Raw genomic sequence first — 21534 nt, 5'->3', positions numbered from 1 at the left:
TTCTTCTTCACCATTATCATCATCATCTTCTTTTTCTGTTCCTTATCCTTCTCCCACATCTTCTCCCTCCTCATCATCATCTCCTGCTCCTCGTCTTCTTCTTCTTCTTCTCCCGCTCCCCCTCCCTCGTCTTCTCTTGTATCATCAACCACATAATAGGCCTACGTAATGTTAGGATAACTTAACGGCCATCCATGATTACACAGCACCAACCCATTCACTCTCTCACTCACTCACTCGCTGACGCACTCACTCACTCTCTTACCCACTCACTCACTCACTCACTCACACACCACATCAGTCAGTCCCTGTGAAGCGTCTACTTACGTTCCACTTTTTCACTCAAGAATAATCGTGCGCATCCCCTTTCGCCTACTCTCGCAATCTGCCTCTCTCTTCTCCTCCTCCTTACTAATTCACATGCTATCGTTTACTTGTCAAACAAGGTGGGTAATCATACATCCACCTAAAAAGCACTTCTTTGCCAGTCCCATCACGCATCAACAAACATGTCAAGCACCTTTGAAAAAATTGCTATGGTTTCTGTTCAGCTCCACAAAGAAACTGTCATTAATACACCAGAGCTCCAGCATATGGCACATCCTTAGAGCATGAGTATGATAACTTGAGGAAAAGCTTTTCAAAAGGTAGAAGCCGGAAATTCCTATTGATATCAGATCTAGTCTTTATAGTTTACAAATTGAAGTGAAGTTGTGTTTCTTTTCTTTTCTGGCTCAAAATTTTGCAAAATTACTCAACAATTTCTAATTTGTAGAGATTTGAGTGATATATTTATGTTTCTAATCAGTTTTTAAATATCAATATTCGAAATTTTTAGTTTAGTAATTAGTTTTGAAGTGGAAATTGGACTTTTTGAAGTAAAAGTGAAATCTTAACCTTATTCTTTTTTGAAACTTATATTTGTAGAAATTTGGGAGAAGACAGTTTTGGGCTATGCCTGTTGTCTTCTCCCAATCATATTATATTTATTATAATTATGATCTGTAATTGCCAATGAAATAAATAAATAAATTCATACTATAGTGAGGTCCACGTTATAATGACAGTATTTGATCAACTTTGGTTTTGCTATCCTTGTCTATCATTTGACAAAGCCGGTGGTACTATCCTTTTCCAGGTCCACAACGATGCCAATTATGTTTTTGACAGTGTAAAAATATAATTAATTGATGCAGAGAATTGGCATCGCTATTCTTTTATCTTTAACCACTGCCATTATAACGTGGAACTCACTATAGTGTGAACCTACAGTGTGGAAAATACTCGCAATACTGGATTTTGCCAACGTCTCAATCACTATCCATTGAACAAATCCATGCAGTTCTATTAGAAAACCTTAAAATCACACAACCATTAATTTCAACTGATTTGAAATAATAGAGTTGACTATTTCTTCTGGGAATTCTGATGAAATATGCATATTTAGTGTCACTGGAATTTTTCTTGTACAGTTCTGATATAATTTGATCCAGTATGAAGTTTTGAGAAGCTGATATCAGTATGCAAACGTATTTCAATACTGAAGGATATGCAAGAAAGTTAACTCATTACTATTCGACTTTTCCAGTAATTTCAACTTAAAAAATTCAACGAATGGGGAAGTAAATATGATCAAAGATAAAAAGATAACAAAGGTAAAAAGATAACTAATTCCGAATCAATTAGTAAGTAATGACTCAATGTTATACTTATATTTCAATAGTATACTCACTGTACATGCAACTGTATTTCATTCTATTTTTTCTTTTCATTCTTGTTATATTTTACTTTCTAGTTATTAAAGTTGATATATTTCTTAATTAAGCTCACGAACGGACTCATGTCTTGTGAGCTTTACATTCTCTTGTACTTTGATTTTTTACATTGAACATGTCAATTTGTTTATTTTTGTAATATTGCACAAGAAATGAATAAATTTTATTTGATTTGATTTGATTTGAATGAATGCTGATATTGTGAGGTGGGAAAGAGTCAATAGAATAGAAAAATACATCGCGCGAAAATCAAGGAGTAGCTTAGGCAACCCGCGTGACACGTTCTATCGATTCCATAGAAGACGAAGTATTGGTTATTACTTGATTCTTTATCATTGTTTATTTTTTCTTACAATTTTTCTCTCCCAAATCATTCAGATAAGGTTACACGTAGTCCGAAATAGGATAAGTATTGTATAAAATCTTCAGTCACGAAATTTTCAGTCCTAAAATATTTTCAACAAGCAGATACTTCGTTAATATGGAACTTTTGACCGACATTCCAAAACGTAGAGCCTACTAATAACAAATTGAAGGAAAATATGTTTTGAAGAGGGAATTAATATCAATTTTTTAAAATAGCAAGTACTAAAGAAAAAAGTAAATTCGTATGGCTTTTGTTGGTGGGGAGTCCCTTGCGGGAAGGTCCCACCGCCTGAATAAATAATTTAAGCCGTCAATGGGCTTTACGACTGTCATACTTCAGCCGGGAGCGACAGTTTAACGTGCTCATCCGATAACACGGGAGTGATCTGGTAAAAAAACTTTTGGTTGTGAGAGGGTTTGAACCCGGGATCTCTATGCTGCTACGCAAGCACTCTATCCACTAGACCACGGATCACTCCATAGCAGGTACTTTGTTAATATGGAGATTTTGACCGACATTCCAAAACGTAAAGCCTACTCATCACAAATTGAAGAAAAATCTGTTTTGAAGAGGGAATTAATATCAATATTTCCAAAAAGCATGTACCTTGTTAATATGGAGAATTTGACCGACATTCCAAAACGTGAAGCCCACTCATCACAAATTAAAAAAGATATCTGTTTTGAAGAGGGAATTTGTATGGATTCATTCCACAATAATTCATGAAAAATTACGAAAAGGGAATTTCCATATTCCAGTAATGATTGTTATTGAATAGAAGTAATCCCGCGATTCATTTTTAAAACCTCCATAATGATAATAACGAGAAAAAAATGATGATGAAGCTTCGAAAAATCTTGGTGTTTTTAATGATAATAATAAATTTAATAAATGAGTGTTGAAAAAAAACGATGATGGAGTTTCGAAAACTCCAGGTGTTTTTCATGACAATTGATAATAGTACCTATAATTTTATCAGCGAGTATTCAAAATGATTCGGAAAAATCATTTTTTCACAACTTGGATGAGAATAATCAGTATCGGAACGTTGAACAAAGGCAAAGTAATATTCACACATTGGCAAAATTCAATTAACTCGTATCATTAGTAGCAATAATTGTGATCAATCGTGGAAGGATAGCGCGATCAACCAAATTGCTAGCGAACATTGTTTAAAGCATCACTGATAGTAGTTATTAGCAGTTGGGAAAATGATATGAAAATCCAGCTTGTCGATGAGGAAGACCGAGCTGAGCCTGGCAGGTCGCCTTAAGCCCTCCAAATTAGGTCTCCAACAATCGGGACACTAATCCTAACAGATTGGATTTTCTCTTGCAAGCCTCAACGAACTCACCCTCACACACGCACACACACACACACACACACACACACACACACACACACCACACACACACACACACACACACACACACATACACTGATAGGCGGTTGAAAAATCTCTCTCTGTACCATGAAACAACAAGTCTAATTTCAGTGGAACATGGATGAACGTTGCAATGATGTCACTCATCATTATCACCTGATATATTGGGATGGTGTGAACTAATATATCAGCCAATTATAGAGGTGTTACCAACATCAGTTGTGTTGTGATATTATTGTTAGCGATAGTAATGATGAGAGATGTAATCGTTAAAGTAGGCCTAGTTATTGAATCAATGGATAATTATTATTGGTGCTATAAGAAAGCATAGGAATTAGTTGAAACTTGAGTTTTTTTTTAAATTCAAGTATTACCTCATTACTGGGAAAGCATAGGTATGCAACAGAGTACAATTAGTTATTATAGAAATGGAGTTATTATAGAAAAACATCAGTTGTGCTGCAATATAATTGTCAGCTATGATGTTTATTGGAGATGTGATCGTGAAAGTAGGCCTAGTTATTTAATCAATGGATAATTATTATTGGTGCTATGAGAAAGCATAGGAATTAGTTGAAACTTGAATTTAAAAACACTCATGAAGTGAAAATACACAATGTGGAGGTGCCTTTTCATTTGAGTTTTTTTTTAAATTCAATTATTATCTCATTACTGGAAAAGCATGGGTATGCAACAGAGTACAATTAGTTATTATAGAAATGGAGCTATGTATTTGAGAATGACAAAACGTGTAATAGAAATTACACGTCAAGGGAAAGATAGGAGAATTATTGGTAATTATAGAAATAGTTATTTGTCCATCATAAGTCTCAAACGAAATATAAGACATGGTGCTGGGAAATCTTTATTGGCCTATTTGAGATGATACCGTGGTAATGAGTTTTTACCTAAGACTGTGAAGAGTCTATGAATATATCGATTGATACTCGATTGGGAATTTAATTGTTGATTCATCATAGATGAACGTGGAATAAATAAATATATCATACATCATCTTTCAACATTTTAAACCTTGATGCGGGGATCTGGGATCTTCTGCTGTTGAAAGAGTGGAATCACAGTCATTTTTTGACAACTAGCTATTGCAATGGATTGAGCAGAGTGAGCTAGTGGAATCAAGTTTTAAATCCTTTCATCCAAATTATAATACTACCCTTACTCGATAACGAATAGAGCTCTATATAGTAGTGAATGGATGGAGAATATAACACATAACACAAGAAAGAATGACTGAATATCAAAATCTAATGTTTGAAAAATTATCATTCTTATTCTTTTTCGAAAGAGAGATCCTTTCATTTGTTCTGCCCTATGGTAATTCTCAATGTCCATTCTCATAAGTCAGATTTATATTGGGTTGAAGTTCAATCATCCATCATTTCCATGACATTGCACACTGCAATTCCGGTACTAATAAATAATCATAAGTAATGTGAATCTAATACAATTGAAAAGATTTGGATGAAATACAACAACTAAAAATACAAAAGATTCCACCTGTATCTGCTTAGAAGTAGTTGGTTCTTATGGAATTGACAATCAGCTCTTCCATTATCATAATTGAATTTCATGCTCCATGAAATTTCATTGTTTGTTTGGAAAACCTCCCATGAACATCATTATTCAATGTTATTGAAATTTTACTTCTGCATCACACCACATTTTGGATTATGATAGTGCGCTAAGGACATATCTGCCATAACTGCTAACTTATCTTTTAAGACTTGAAGGAATTAGTGGGAATTTTAATGAGAGCTTTTGAGTAAACATGATCTCAGTGACAAACCAAGGATTCATTGGAGAACAATTCTTTATGAAGCTTCTCAACTATAACAATGCAGTATTTGAAAAGCGTTTCAACGGGTCTTCAATATTCGAGAGTTTTAAACTGCGAGGAAAAATGAGCATCCTTCAAAAGGAGGATAAAAATACTCGTAGGATTACTAAAATATTCTCTCAATCCGTAGTTATGAATCTAGTTCTCGAACTTTATTATACATCTTCAAAATACTATGGATCTAACGAACACTGCGGATTCCATGAGTCTTTTAATTTTGCTCACGAACAGCGCAAGAAAATTGCTTTTCCAATACGATAAATAGTACAGCACTATATATTATATTCAAGGCCTTACTTTGAATGGAATTGAATAAGTAAGAATGGGATAGATTCCTTATTTATACATTATCATCATATTCTATCCATTTTCTAATTAACTGAACACTATAGTAGAATGTTAGAGACAAGCAGTAGTCCTTGTTGTCACTTCGGACTTGAAGGCCTAACTCAGCCTAATAAAGCCTTTTTTATACATTTTCTACTAGATTGAACCCCAGTTTTATTGGAAATACTGTAATACGAGTATATTGTACACCGTTACTACAATCAATATTAATAGAATACTACAATTTCTATAGTTTACCATACCCTAATCCCTAATCAATATATTTTTTTAGCTACATTCGAATGCATTTGAATTTGATTCTAGAATTCACCAATCAGTTCTAATGATCTACCATTCCATACTTCTATTCATTTTACCAACACTAGAAATTCCACAAACTACTTGTTTCTGTTATAGATTGCATTTCATATTAATTTTAATACATAAGTTATGGGCTACAATACTCTATCAAGGATTTTAATTGTTTAATTGACTTTATTACATACATTCCAGGTGCCAGGCTGATTCTGGTAAACATGACAGCACTGCTTGGCCAACTGTGAATTGAAAGTGGGTATTTCAGCTATTTATTGATGTTTATATTCTACACTTTTCTACTTAATACTTTTGAATTCCTACTTTCATGAGAATTCGTTCCTTTGAAAGCTTAAAGCATGACACTTAAGAATGATAAGATGATAATCATCAAACAGGAACAGTGTAACACATACTTTTGCAATTAGCAATTAAATATTTCCAGAATGAATTTGAATATTTTTCATCAATTTTCTCTTCAAAGTATTCGAGTCTAAGCTCCAGGTTTTCAGTGTTCTGAGAACAGACACTTGGAAACTAGGACCACGTGAAAATTCAAATTACGTGAACGTATAAGGTAGTGTTGAAAAAATGTATTCAATTTGTTTTTTATAGAATCATATAGCTATGAGCTATGAGAATCATACAGCTATAGCAAGACCGGCAGTTCTTGCATGCTGAAGTGATTTTTCTGTGTTTCAATAACACTGGAATTTTTCTTTTCCATGATTCACTGTGATATCGAATTTATTTATTGTATTTTTTATGTTTCAAAATTGATACAGTAGTTCTATTATAATGTTTAGAATTGAGCTGTATCATATCTTTCATATTTCTGTTGAATCTTGTGATTGCTTAAATTCTCGAGTATACTATATAGAAGTCTCATATAATATCATGGCATTAACTCCCTTGGTAGCGTTTTCTCTTCTTCACATAATAATAAGAAATACAAAAATGAAAGGAACCTTTTTCACATTTTTATGTGAATTCCATGATATTATTGTTGATAATGACAGGTGATAAATTTGTTATGCAGAATGAGAATGAGAGCGATGCAGACATATAATATGAATAGAGTACTTCGGATAAATGTCTTCGATCATAAAAGTCTGTCAATAGTGATACATACTCGTATTTTCTGAGTAGTGCACTAGCATGGAATGAAAAATCTAGATATACTCCAGTAATAGTCTTGATTTTATGATGCCGGTAATAGGATGTATATACTACAAACTGACAGTGCATACAAATGAATCTGCAATCTCAGAGCAGCAACACAGATAACCAGATGGATGGATGGATGCAGGTTTCCGCCAGCACTGCAATTTTCGCTTATGAATTTTGGCGAAATTTTCCAAACACGAACAACAATATTTTATTCATGAGATAATCTTGTTACCGGCAGTTCTTGTAGACTCTGAGCAGGATGAGCGATGAGCTGACATGCAGGGGAGGGGGTTGTAGCAAAGATGGGGGTCGGAACCCCCCAAAGGGGAACCGCCATCGGTCAAGGAGCAGAGTGGGAGTTGACGATCATCTGAGTGCCTTGGCGTCACCTCGAGTAGCGCTTGTTAGCATCCTCCCTTCACGATAATTACCCCCATTTCCTCCCCTTACGTCACCTCCTGACAACACCCAAACCCCAAATCAGCACCCCATCACACCTATTTCAGCATTCAACTCCATCACTCTCTCTTTCTCTCACCTTCCTGCCGTCGATCACAGCCGTCACAATAAAGCGCCTCTGAATATTCTGTCGATAACTCAAAGTTGCGGCAAACAAAATCGAACTATTCAAATCGGATGAATAATGAGAGTCGAGATCAACTTTTGCGCTGTGGATAGCGTTTGAATAGGACTCGGAAAGGCGACTCAATCTGGTTGAGCTGGATAACAGGATGGAGGAAATGCTATTCGGAATATTTTCTCACCTTCATGAAACCTTCACAACGATAATATTCAACTTTAAAAAGAAACCTTCACAACGATAATATTCAACTTTAAAAAGAAATGCGCAGTATTATTGTCTTGTTATACAACTCTACCTGAATTCTGTAACACGCTTTATTGAAACTGTATATTTTATATTAATTACTGTCAAAATTCTGCCATGAAATTGAATTCTTGACTGACTTTACATATTTCACAGAATGGAACGAATGGTGGATATTCTACGGAGAGGTGGAAAAAGATATATTCTCATAAACATGTTACAATACCAAATGTGATACTTAAAGTGAACCTCCTGGCTCCTAGACTTTTTTTTCACCAATATTTCACAATTTCTATCTTAGTATTGAGTATCTTAATTTGTCATGGCTATAAGCAATCCTAAATTGCTAATGATTGACATACATGAAACATTCTTTCCTTGCCCTATTACCATAGGTAAGGGAAGTATTGCTTTCCGAAAAAAATTAAGGTACCTCAATTTCTAAATTTATGAACGTTTCAAGATCCCGTGAGTCAAAAAAGTGGTTTTTGGATATTGGTCTGTATGTGTGTTTGTGTGTGTGTGTGTGTGTATGTGTGTGTGTGTGTGTGTGTGTGTGTGTGTATGTGTGAATGTGTGAATGTGTGTATGTGTGTATGTGCGTCTGTGTACACGATATCTCATCTCCCAATTAACGGAATGACTTGAAATTCGGAAAAATGTGATTATCCAATATTGCAAACTGTTGGCAACTGTTGATTGTATTGAATGATTCACTATGAAGAGATAGCACACCTCGTGTGTCTTCAGCGTTATTGCCCTGTCACCAGCTAGCTCAGATCTTAGAAAAGTGGACTTGAGATGCGCGGGAACACTAGCGTCAGTTGATCAATTTTCATAACGGCAAGGAAAGTTGTGTGAGTGCACCACACCAGATTTTTTACATTGATTTGATTTCAAGTTTGCTTTACTCGGTGGTTCGAGTAATTTTCAGCTGATTCCCATGATAATAATAAGAATGATAATATAGAGTCACCTGGCTGTCTCAGCCAAAGTTTCAAAAGTTTTCAGGTCGCACCTGATTGATTTCAGGGTCTCTGACATCACTTAACGACCAGTTTTCATGAAAGTTCTAATCCATGTGGAGTGCATGGAACTGAATCATTCACTGTGGTTGAGAGGTGGGGGAGAAGCTAAGATGATGAGTCAGTGAAATACGATGTAGAAGTTACAAGGCTACTCCTCTGTCTTACAGAAAAGGATACAGGAATTGAAAATTTAGCTCCTTCGTAAAACAATAACTCAAATTTTCCTGGATCCATGATTTGGTGCCTTTGAGAATTATTTTTTGCATCTTTCTCCTCTATTGTTTCAACGTACTATGAAAAAGATGAAGCTAGTCTCGGCCTTCTTTAGCAGAACCTTTGTTACTGGGTTATCTAGCATTTGATGCCAGCGTGTATGCGGAATAACCGAATCTACAGGAGACCTCTAGTTTGATCAGAGCCCACTGAGCTGCGTAAATAAATTAGCAGCCGGCAGAAAACATTTCCTATCAGCGGAAGCGCTACAGCGTTCCATTTGTAAGTGCTGTTCCCAGCGGGAGTCCCGCGCACATTTTTCTTCTTGCTCCATCAAGTTATTAATTTGTCGCGTGTGCGAAAAAAACGAACAGTAGCGTCGAGCTCAACCAACTGAACTGTTCAAGCCTAGCGTCTCTTTTCATTGGGCGCTTTTCAGAAAAGGTGAATCCATTTGGAGCCTACAACACTGGTCGGTAGGTTCATCCACTCTTTTTCCATTATTCCAGTTGGAAGTTGAAGGGAGAGGTTGGGAGTGAGAGAGGCTGCAAGCTGAGTTGCCGGACCTCAAGACTCCACTATATACATCTACTACTCCTGAAAGCCTTTGTTCCTATTTGCTTCTTTCATATATAAATATACTTTCCCGAGTTTCCTCATCCACGTGCTGCTTTTTTCTCCTTTTTCGTACGAACAGGATTCTTTAATCGCAACCCAGATTCTCACGATCACTAGCTTTCAATTTTCTCGACCGTATTGTGTAACCAGCGTTTGTTGTTGCTAAAAGCGTTCGAACGCTTTCAGCATCTTGTAAAACACTCTGTGAAAGGTGTGTGAAAAACATCAAATCACTTTATAGAAACTGTTGGATCATTTCAGCATTGCAAATTCTGAAGCTTTAAAATAAATAAGAACAGATTTTTGAGAATGGATAGGATGTTTTTTCTAATAGGGTTCTTCAATTTTTAATTACATTCCGAACAGATAATAAACGATTCATTAGATTCTGATTATAGGAGAGATGAATTTTCCTTTATTTCAAATAGCAAAACCATGAAAAAATGTAATTATTACCACATCATGGTTTGTACTATCAAAACACTAGTCAAATTGATAACTAATACTATACTACCTCATCAGTTAACCTCTCCTCCCATCGCCAACTTGGAAATAGAATGTAATCTATGGTTTTGATCTCATACCATCATGTATTGGAGTTTAGTATTCTGATGTAATTTTTCTTTGTTCCTGGAAAATAAATAAATTCATTCAAATTCAATTGTACTTCCATGGGTGAAGCTGAACTAAAATCCAAAATTATGTAATGCTTGGTGTATTTGATCGGAAATTGAACCCATGTAATGGGTTGTATTTGCCTGCATTGTGTAATGCAGCAACTCATATATGAGCGTAGCTTTTACATGAGAAGCGAGCTTGAATCCAATTATCCAATTTTTTCAACTCTTGTGATAATAGTTCGAACATATAATTATTCTCCCATTGTACACCAGGCCCGGCCCCAGGGGTGGGCGGACCGGGCGGCCGCACAGGGCGGCAGGTTTTGGGGGCGGCAAATTTAAAGAAACGGAAAATTTTAAAATACAAATAGATAATAAATTCATAATTTCAAATGTGAATGGTAAAATTATATAAGAAGTTTTTCAACCTCGAGCTAATGAAGACTTTTCTAAGATCAACAATGTCCCAGGAACGTCTGAGTGGTCTAGCGAACATAAAATAGTTCAGTCCCCAGATCTTGAAGAATTGGTGAAGGAATTGCAAAGGTCAGACGAGTTCTACTTAATTAAACAGGTGTGTTAAACAAACTTGTAGAAATTATAGTTCTAATTACTTAGCAAGTTAAGTAGGCCTAATACTATGTTGCAGTGTACGTCTTAAGGCTATGCAAAGGCTAAAAATAAACTTTCTTGTACTGGTGATATTTTTCAAAGTTTTTCGATTTGTACCGGTATATATCAAAATGAGAAAGTTTTCTTAGGAAAACATTCTCTTCCAATCATTACTTTTTGAGATATGACGCCCAAAGTTTAAATTTTTGGGACAGGAAATTTCAAATTCGGTAAGAGATAAATTCTTCATGGTATTGTTGATTGAATAAAACAAGAAAATTTTGAAACATTTTCTGAAAATATCAATTTTTGAAAAATTTATTCAATTTACAAAAAAAAACTCAACACTATTTTTGGTCATTTTTAGTAAATTGGAAAACTTTCTCAAAAATTGATATTTTCAGAAAATTTTTGTTTTATTAAATCAAAAATACCATGAAGAATTTATCCTTTGAATTTTATGGATTCATCTCGTACCGAATTTGAAATGTTCTGTCCCAAAATTTTAAACTTTAGGCGCTCATGTCTCAGAAAGTAATGATTGAAAAAAGAAAACTTTTTCATTTTGATAGCTTGATCCTTAATCGATCCTTGATCGTGTCCTCGCGCGCCTCTCAACTAGGAAATACTGAAATGAAGTGCAACTAACGGTTGATTCTCATAGAACATGATCTCATGAGCTTATATCATTGTGCGAAATATCACTGTGAGGACATATAGATGGTGATGATGGTTGAAGCTAAAATGCCCAGAGGGATTTTGAATTTTACATCTAGATTGTAATCGGGATATATTGTTGATCAAATACTAAATATGATCAAAATTGATTTTTTTCCTTAAAATATCACTCATATTTGAAAAATCATAGCTCAGTACTCATTGGAGATAGAGAGTTCCGAATAATCTCATTTCTTTCAGAATTTTATGATCTTAAAAAGGCAAGAGCAAATTTTTCTGTCCTATCTCTGATTTTGCCGGAAATAGCTGAAAACTGGAAAATGAACCTAAAATACGAACTTTTTGGGCCACTCTGTATTAGCACAAGGGAATTTTACATGAAGAATTTGGTTTTCAACCTGTCTCATGTATCCAAATAAAATATTAAAAAATCAGAACTACGATATAAATTGCAAGCAACCCCCCATTTTTATGTCTATATTGACTGGACTTTACTGTTCCCCAATATTTATAATTGTCAAATATTTGCTTAAATGTCAATAACTAGTGTTAAACATAACTAGAGTTTACTGAGACTCTCTGGTGTCGCATCACAGCGGAGACACAATAGTAACGCTGGTTACACACTGGGCGGTTTCTGCCGCGGCGGCGAAACTGCCGTCGCAGCCTCGAAAAAAAGTCAAGCTTACACATTCAGCGGAAAAAATACCGCCAAACATCGAGCGGCAAAATATGATCAGTATGATCGTATGATCGTATGATCAGTAGCCAAAATAATTGTTGTAGTTCTTCATCGCAAATGTGTTGTGACTTCACTGTTTCATGAGTGTTCAGTTAATTGTATTTTGAACATTTTCCAAAAGTATATATTATTAAGTGTTTAACTTAAAATGGAAAGGCAACAACTTTTACCACGTTTGTTGTGCCGTCGAAGGAAAAGAAGACAGCAGAGAAATCGCCTTGCTTGGATTCATTGAAATGAACGTTTTTATTAAATCGACAGCGATATACAACATATTACAGTTTTTTTCTTGTCATACAGAGTTTCAAAATCCCCCTTAATCTCCATACACACTTCCTTCCACGCATTTCTTGTTGCATCTCGATCCTTAAATATGTCGAGGGTTTTGTCCCACAAAACTGGCCTCTGTTCTACAAATGATATTAACAACTCATTGTCTATTAACTTACTCATTTTCTCACACTCGTCAACTACAAACACTTAAAACAATAAATAAATGTTATAAACAACTTACAAACTTTACAACAAGACACAAATTAAAAGGCTGATTTTCAAAGACCTCTGACTTGGAGCAACTGGGAAAGACGACTGATCAGCGGCGACGGTAGACAACCGCCAAATGTGTTAACGCCCATTTGGTCACGTACGCCACTGCGTAGACAAGAGCAGCAAAACACCGCCAGCCGCAGTGGCAGTGGACGGCTGCACAGCTGCCGCCAACGGCAATATAGCCGCGCGGCGTTTCTGCCGCCCAATGTGTAAGCTTCCATTCAAGTTCATAGACTACTGCTCGAACGGCGGCGACGGCGAAATTACCGCCCAATGTTTAACCGGCGTTAGGCGATCGCTCAAGGACGGGTGGAACCCGGGATTAACAATTAAAGACAGGATACTTGCGGGGGGGCGGCAGTTGCCGATCCCGCCCAGGGCGGCAAAGTCCCTAGGGCCGTGCCTGTTGTACACCATATTCAAGTATTAAGTATCTAATCTTAGAGAATAATGTTAATAAATCGAATATTTATTGTGAACTGAAGGTATATATTATTTTACAGATGGGATTAAATAGAGAATGCATTTATTCAAATGCTAATCAATATATAATTATTATTATTATTATTATTAGCCGTCAAGCTCCCAGATGGAAGACGCTGAGCAAAATTTGGTTCATTTTTTGTTTTTCTTGTTCTTTTTATCAATCCACCAGTTTTTCATTTTCAGTGAGAACTCCGCTTTCCTTGCTTCACTCCATTTTGTTCCCACTCTTGGCACAGTCATCTCTGGTTTAACTTCCCATTTTTCAACCTCCCTGATTGTCAGTTTGGTGTAAGGTTAAGCATTCCTGACTAGCAATTGGGAGGTACCGGTTTCGATTCCCGGGCTGGCAACTAATTTTTGGATAGTAGTTCTCATCGAATTTCCATCCTGCTGTTAACCCTGTTGTCAATGTCTGCAGTAGCAGAAGTCTTCGGGGTGATTCACAGCATTTATTTAGGATTTTCGTTAAATAATAATTGTATATATTATTGACCGTGACTGTGTTGTGAGATACGTACTGTATAATTATGCTTTTTTGACTATAACATTCTTGGAATAACTGAGTGGAATGAATTTCCAAACAAATCTATAACCAAAGAATGATAAGGGTCCGTCGTAGGAACACTTTGCTAGAGTTTGCATCTGCATCACAGTTCGGCAAGCTTGAGCAAGCAATAAATGATGAGGAATGGAAAAATGGCGCTGATTCGGGCCAGAACCTTGGGATCGCAGGGCTTGGTATAATAATACGGTAGGGTAGTTTATGTGAGTCATAATGGCAGCGCATTAAAACCAGATCCGCAAGCCACACACTTCGACCCGTTTACGCCGTTTAAAGTCGATTATTACTACCTCATTTAAACGTTCGTTGTCTCGGACCGTTAACTGTTCCTCTCACCCGCACTGCTAAAAATTACTACTCTACAAAGTAAATCCTCCTTATCTCAAAGCCAGGCCGCTTCCTTCACGTTTCCCCCTCACTGTTATGAGTTTTTGATGTAACTTTGCTCAGTCTCGCCGAATTACTCCATCATTAACAGACTGTATGCTTTTGGTCTGCTCTGCGGCCACCCACTTTAGCCAGCTTCACTTTGCGAGTTGAGAGCTTTTCAGTTTCCAATTAGTAAACTGAACTTATATTTTTCACTTTTATGTGGCATCCTGTAGTTAACAACTCTTGCAACTGTTTTTACAATCATTATTCCATTATTCCATCAAGCTCATTGTGTTAATCCTGAGAAGAGTACATTATTTTCAAATGATAGACACTCTGGAACTGGAGTAATTAATAGTGGAAATAGTCATTTGTGCAACTAGTGCGCAAAGAAAGAAACGTTTACGCACGAGCCGTAGGCGAGGGTCGAATGGTTTTTTGAGTGCAGCAGATGAACTTTGCGCACGTATTTCACATTAAATTTTTCCTACAGTTACCATTGAATATGAGAAGTGATTGATTATGGATAAAATGATGGCTGAAATCCATCGAATGTTTGTCTGTATAATTTTATTATTAATAACAACTTTGATATATTTTAAACTTGATAATCCAATTGAAAATTGATAATCGATAATTTATTCAAATTCAAAATTAAATTAGTCCAATTAATTTGGAAAATTTTGAGTAAATCTTAATTTCTAAATAATTTTTCAACCAATCAATTTATGAATGAAGGGAAATATCATTTGAAATAATGAATAATTAATAATATTCGAAATATATAATTCAATAAGTTCTCATTTCTATTTATTTGAAAATCAGAAATGATATAGATAGAATAAATTCGCATTCAAAATACACGCCAACAATGTCAACTTACTGCCAGCTTATTGGGATGGCTGCAAGATAATATGCATAGTATTAAGAGTACGCAAAGTAATACTTTGCGCACTAGAGCGGAAAAGTGATTCTTTGCGTTCTGTAATCAGTGCATGAATGGCCACTTTTCAAGGTAACTGTAGGAAAAAGTAATTATCACATTATAGAAGAACATTTTCAAGGGATTGCGAAATCACATTTATTATGAATGGTTGAGAAATTGAAAATAAAACATCTAACGAAAATAATATTGATAGTTCGATTCCAAGCCGCTGTAGAATGTTATTTATTTCTCATTTTTTATTACTGTGTTTATTGAAGAATAATACTTGAAATTGGAAAGTGCTGGTGATAATTTCAAGTTTTCAAAAGTTCGATATACGATGGTTACCTGATTTCACTGAATTTTGATTTCGAAACTTACAGCTCGGAAAAGTTAATATAGACATGCTCCCACTATTCCCTTCAAAAGGGTAACTCAGCTACTCATGCTGAGTCCTTGTATACTTATCACCACTCTCCTCTCATCGTTATACTTCCCATTACCCACGAAGAAGTTTGGATCTTATTTGGGCATCATCCTTGACAGAAGATAGATTCACATTCCATTCAGAAGGGAACAAAAAATTTCTGTTCGATGGAAAATATTGTTAACTGCCTTGGTCCTTTTATACTTTTGTGAGCCTTTTACTCATTCATCAAAGAGTTAAAACTTCGAAGGTCGAGAGAGATATGGGTACCGGAATCGATTAATCAATTGAACTGATCTTTGAAGTGGAGATGATGATCTCTTCCGAAAAGTATTTCAAAAATTGTGAGTATAGCTTACCAAAAGTATTTCGAAAATATTGTGAGTATAGCTTCCCAAAAGTATTTCTAAAATTGTGAGCATAGGACATTCAGGAAAGTATTGTATTCCTTCACTGTAATGTATAGTTTTACAGTAGTGGTACGAACGAAACAGCTTTAGAGTGCAATTAATGTCGCGATCGACCTCCATGTAACACTGTCACATTGTGGAACATAGGAGTGAGCAAGTAGGCTAAGTATCGATCATGTTTCAGCATGAAACATCCTGCTTTCGATATTTGCTTTCTGATTAGTGGCATCAATCGAAACTGAAAGCTAAACCATGACATGCCCGTACTATGAGGTAGGAGGTAAGGTAAGCTACACTTTACCTGATAGGTTTTGAGACCATACATGAGTGTCGAACCATTCAAAGGTGGAATATACTATAGTGAGGTCCACGTTATAATGACAGTGTTTGATTAGTAATGGTATTGCTATCCTTCTCTATCATTCAACAAAGCGGATAGCGCTATCTCTTTCTCGCTTTGCTCTGTCGCCAGATCGTCTTTTAACAATGTAGAATTAAAAATTAATTAACAAAATATTTCTTCCTTATTATGAAATTGAATAGACTTAAATTGTTGTCAAACATCCACTTTAATGAAATAAAAATTAATATTTTACAGGAGCATGCTTTCGTGTGTGCTCACACATCATCAGCTGTAAGTTACAGCAATTATTAATTTTTATTTAATTTTAAAGTAGATTTTTGACAACATTTCAAGTCTATCCAATTTTACAGGAGCATGCTTTCGTGTGTGCTCACACATCATCAGCTGTAAGTTACAGGAATTATTAATTTTTATTCAATTTTTGAGTAGATTTTTGACAACATTTCAAGTCTATCCAATTTTACAGGAGCATGCTTTCGTGTGTGCTCACACATCATCAGCTGTAAGTTACAGGAATTATTAATTTTTATTCAATTTTTGAGTAGATTTTTGACAACATTTCAAGTCTATCCAATTAAGGAAAAGTTCCACAACATCAACATTCACACTACAAACTCAATTATGAAATTATTGAAAATTATAATTTCTTGATTAATAAAATATAATTGATTATTTTAAACGAGAATGAACAGTTAATATTACATCAATAAGCCTGTATCAGATCCGTCTATAGAAGGCATTGACAAGACGTAGGTTCGGCAACGGTGTTCTCCTATATTTCTCCACTGCCATTATAACGTGGACCTGACTATAGGAATTATTAAACTGTAAGGTGGGAGGTAATGTAAGCCACGCTTTACCTGATACTGTAAGGCTTCTCTTTACCATACATGAGTCACAAACCATCAAAAACCGATGTATGGGAATGGAAGCCGAAGCCGGGATTGTGATACTACTTTGCTCATCAGAGCGGTAGTCACTGTTATTACAGCAGTGCTGGAATCAATTTGGTGGCACAAGCGAGCGCTGATTCAATTGATAAGCAGATACGAAAATAACGCTTGGAATTGGGTCGTACGTCGGCTGGCAAACAGCAACTCATCCTGTCGCATGCATCAAACATGAGGAAATAATCAATTCGGAGATGAGTGTTGAGATATGCAGTGTTCGATTTGTATTGACTCGTGAGTGTGCTCTGAATATCCTGTTCCAGCCATTAATTAATGTCTTGGAGACATTGGAGGCGATGAGCAACTATTAATATTCGCACCACACATCGGTGAACAGACAAGAGCCTGCTAATGAGATGGCACAACTAGCGCTTTCTCTTCATCAACTCATTGAGGATGAGGAGTAGGAGGAGGATTAGCAGGAGGAGGAGAGGATGAGCAGGAACAGTAGACTGTAGCCATTCTGGACCTGCTTCAAACGGATCGCCTTGAATGCAAATTATACTCTTCATCGTGATTGCTTCAAGACAGAGAGATCAGTGATCAACGGTTGATGCTCAACTATGCTGAAATTATGCAAGCAGAAGTTGAAAAAACACTTGCCATGATTTTCCCTGTCGATCATTTTATCATCTCTACTTTCTATATTGTATTCTAGAACACTATATTATCATTCAATCATTCAGATAAACACAACTTACAGAAAAGTACCACAGACTTATAAGCCCAAAACGGTTCCAATTCTAATTTATACAACAGTCCAAATGTATCTAGGTTATGTGTCACTTAAAATTCTTCAATTACACACTCAATTCACAATTGAAAACACAAAAATCATTCTTAAATTGGGAAAATACTTCTAAATTGAATAAAATCAATCACAATTAATTAGAAAATTCCAAACTTTGAAAAAACTATGAAATTTTGTGACCGAAAAGACAAACACACTATTTAGAACGTGTATTTATGATAATAAATATATAACAAACACTATTTATTATCCTAATATGAAATAATCATTTTTTTTCAAACCTGAAATGATTAGGCATTAATTGAAAGAGTTGATTCTCACAGTGTGTGTAAACATGTTCGCAATGAATTACACAAATATGGCCAGAATTACTAAAGCCGGTTAGACACACATGGATTCCCGGACTTTCGATTTTTGTCGTCCTTATGAAATCTCTCAGATTAAATGGAACTTGGCAAACACATAAACCATTATCCGTTTGCCAAGTTATGCTTAATCTATAGAACTTACAAGGACGGTAGAAAGTCATAGGTCCAAAAATCGATGTTTATGTAACTAGCTTACTCTGAATTCCAAAATGTTCTATCAGTTCTAAAATTTATATTTAATGATAAGTTGATTCAGTTGTTAAGATTTTGTTTGGAAGAGTTGAATAATTCCAGGTTAGAGTCTGTTGGAGATCGATTAACATTATAATATTCTTGATGATCCCAATCCAGATATGCTGGAACTGATTTGACAGTTGAAATGTATTAGACAAGAAGTAAAGTTATAAGCAGAGAAAAGATTCTTATCTTTTTTGTCAGACAGTTGTATTCTGTCAAGTATATTCTGTAAAAAAATTGGTAACTTCTAGAAAACTGTCAACATTTGACAGTTGTATTCTGTAGAAAATGTTGTGTGTGGACTGCATAGTTGAAGTTTGGGAGCTCTTCATTCATTTTCAACTACGGTACTGTCCTGGATAAATTAAAAGGTTATGTCTGAAGCATGCGTCATACATTATAATAACAGAATAAATTATTATTCAAATTTCCTGTTAATTCAATATTACCTGAGATTGACGATAACATTCACAGATAAGCATGTCTTCCTAGCACTATATTTGCAAGAATAACAAAGATGAGTTGGAGTTGATCAAAACCGTTCAGGTTTTAGTGAGAGGACTTCAGCTCTATTCAACTCTATTCTATTTCAACTGAAAGGACTTCAACTCATTAAGTTCTATTGTAATCTCTAACGAGATTTCTGGAATTTTCCAGAATACTCTCTAATTGCGTAGTACTTTGATGAATTATTAGTTGAAACTGCAAATGAGTGTTGCTATGGGGAGAAAAGCAACAAATTCGCTCGCCTAACTCAGGTAGTTAATCTAAGTTTGTCGTGGAAGCGCGACTACTAGACGAATGCAGTGAAGATGAAAGGAGGACGTCACTCGCTCCGCCCGCCCACTCATTCTGTAGCTTTGAAAAAGTTTCCAAAACTTTTGCAAAGCCATAGAGATTGTGCCGTTGATATTAATGAATAATTCATTCTGATGAAACACCGCGAAATAAGTCATCCCTTGGGCGTGCCACAATTCCAGTTACAATCTCTTGCAGCCCCACTACAAACAGTTCGGTCTATGAATATTTTATTATGTACAAGCAGAGCGTGGATGGGAGGGTGGGGGTGCTCTTTTCATTCCTGAAAAAACCATCGTCAGACATCGTAAACAAAAGAGGATAAACTCATCTTGGACCCGGGTTGTACGCATTGTACGCCTATATATTCTGCATAGATATGGAATCAAAACAATGCCCGACTCTCCAGCTTCCGCTTCACAAATCTACTTCCGGTCTCCTTGCAATCAAAAAGGCAGGTGCTTTTTCCTCAAGCGAAATATTACAGTAATATTTTGTAAGCGATTAGAGACAGTTCCGACTCCGTAATATGAATGTAACAAACTAAAACTGTGATTTAATCACCTCAAAATTGTCACTTTTGTCCATTTCAATTCATATAAGCCAGGAAGCTAGTTTTTTCCATGCAAGCACTCTCTTGTTATGTTTCCCGATGATGATTTGTGATTTCTTGGTTCTCAATAACTGAAATTCATCTTCCAAAGTAATGTTCACCATGGCTTCTTTTGTACACTTGTCAGTATTTTTTAATGTCCTTCAGCCAGGTTATGAGCCCTGCGTGAAGTGAGACCAGTAGTAGAAAAAGAGACATCGGAAGACCGAGGAAGCGATGGACATCGGAACAGCCTAGTCCACGATGGATGATGATTGTGATGTTCACCTCGTTATTCCATAACACCATATTGATAAGATTCCATAATTATTAAATCCTGGTTTAAATACCAGAAATTATACGGTCCCGTTCGTGGAAAAATATTAGATATGAGCATAAAATTTCGGTATTAATTTTGTTTGTTTGGTTCCAAATTGTTCGCTTGCTATTATCGCCAAGCGACTTCTTAAAGATTTTTTTGTCTTCTAGTTTTTCTTTGTCTGCTTTAATTCATTACGAATTCCATCCAAATCTTTGATGGTGTCAGTCTTATTTCTTAGTTCACTTGAATTTAGAGTTATTCACGGAGCGAAGTGAGGTCTAAGATTCAAGTCGACAGTTTGGCATTTCTCTTCATGTTTAAATGTCTATATGTTTATATGTTTTTATGTTGCGCATTTACGGCGAAACGCGTTAATAGATTTTCATGAAATTTGACAGGTATATTACTTTTTAAATTGCGCGTCGACGTATATACAAGATTTCTGGAAATGTGGCATTTCAAGGATAATATAGAAGGAAAAAGGAGCCTCCTTCATACGCCAATATTACCGTGAAAATCAGAATATAGAATTATTCATCATAAATCAGCTGTCTAGTGGACTATAATACTACCCGTTCAAAAACATCGAACATCTTGAAAATGTATCTTTCCATCAACGTTAGTAGACAGTTGACTATAATACTACCTGTTCAAAAACATCGAACATCTTGAAAATTGTATCTTTCCATCAACGTTGTAGACAGTTGCAGCCAGACCTGATAACAGCGCTCACACTCACATTCCGGGACGACACGTCACGGTACGATAGGACAGAAAGCTCTATGTTTATTTAGGATTTTTTCTAGACATTTTAAATCGATAAATTATTAAATAGTTTTAGAGAAAACATAACAACAGGTCAATGTAACTTACTGAGCGCGAGGTCTG

At 35.7% G+C, this 21534-nt stretch overlaps 1 protein-coding gene across 6 annotated transcripts in view; it reads right to left on the bottom strand.

Annotated features, from left to right (window-relative positions):
* Positions 1 to 21534, bottom strand: part of LOC111045928 (dipeptidase 1) — a 173388-nt gene that overhangs the window by 95456 nt on the left and 56398 nt on the right. The window contains exon 3 of one of the 6 annotated variants that reach the window (XM_039428817.1): positions 6218 to 6268. The exons of the other annotated variants lie outside the window; for them this stretch is intronic. Within the exon in view, the coding sequence (XP_039284751.1) occupies positions 6218 to 6268 (51 nt within the window). The remainder of the gene's footprint in view (positions 1 to 6217; positions 6269 to 21534) is intronic. 6 annotated transcript variants of the gene reach the window in all.

Source organism: Nilaparvata lugens, chromosome 5, assembly GCF_014356525.2.
Source record: "Nilaparvata lugens isolate BPH chromosome 5, ASM1435652v1, whole genome shotgun sequence".
In the NCBI taxonomy this organism is placed as follows: Eukaryota; Metazoa; Arthropoda; class Insecta; order Hemiptera; family Delphacidae; genus Nilaparvata; species Nilaparvata lugens.
Note: the sequence above shows the minus strand (reverse complement) of the source record. Positions and strands in the feature narration are given on the sequence as shown.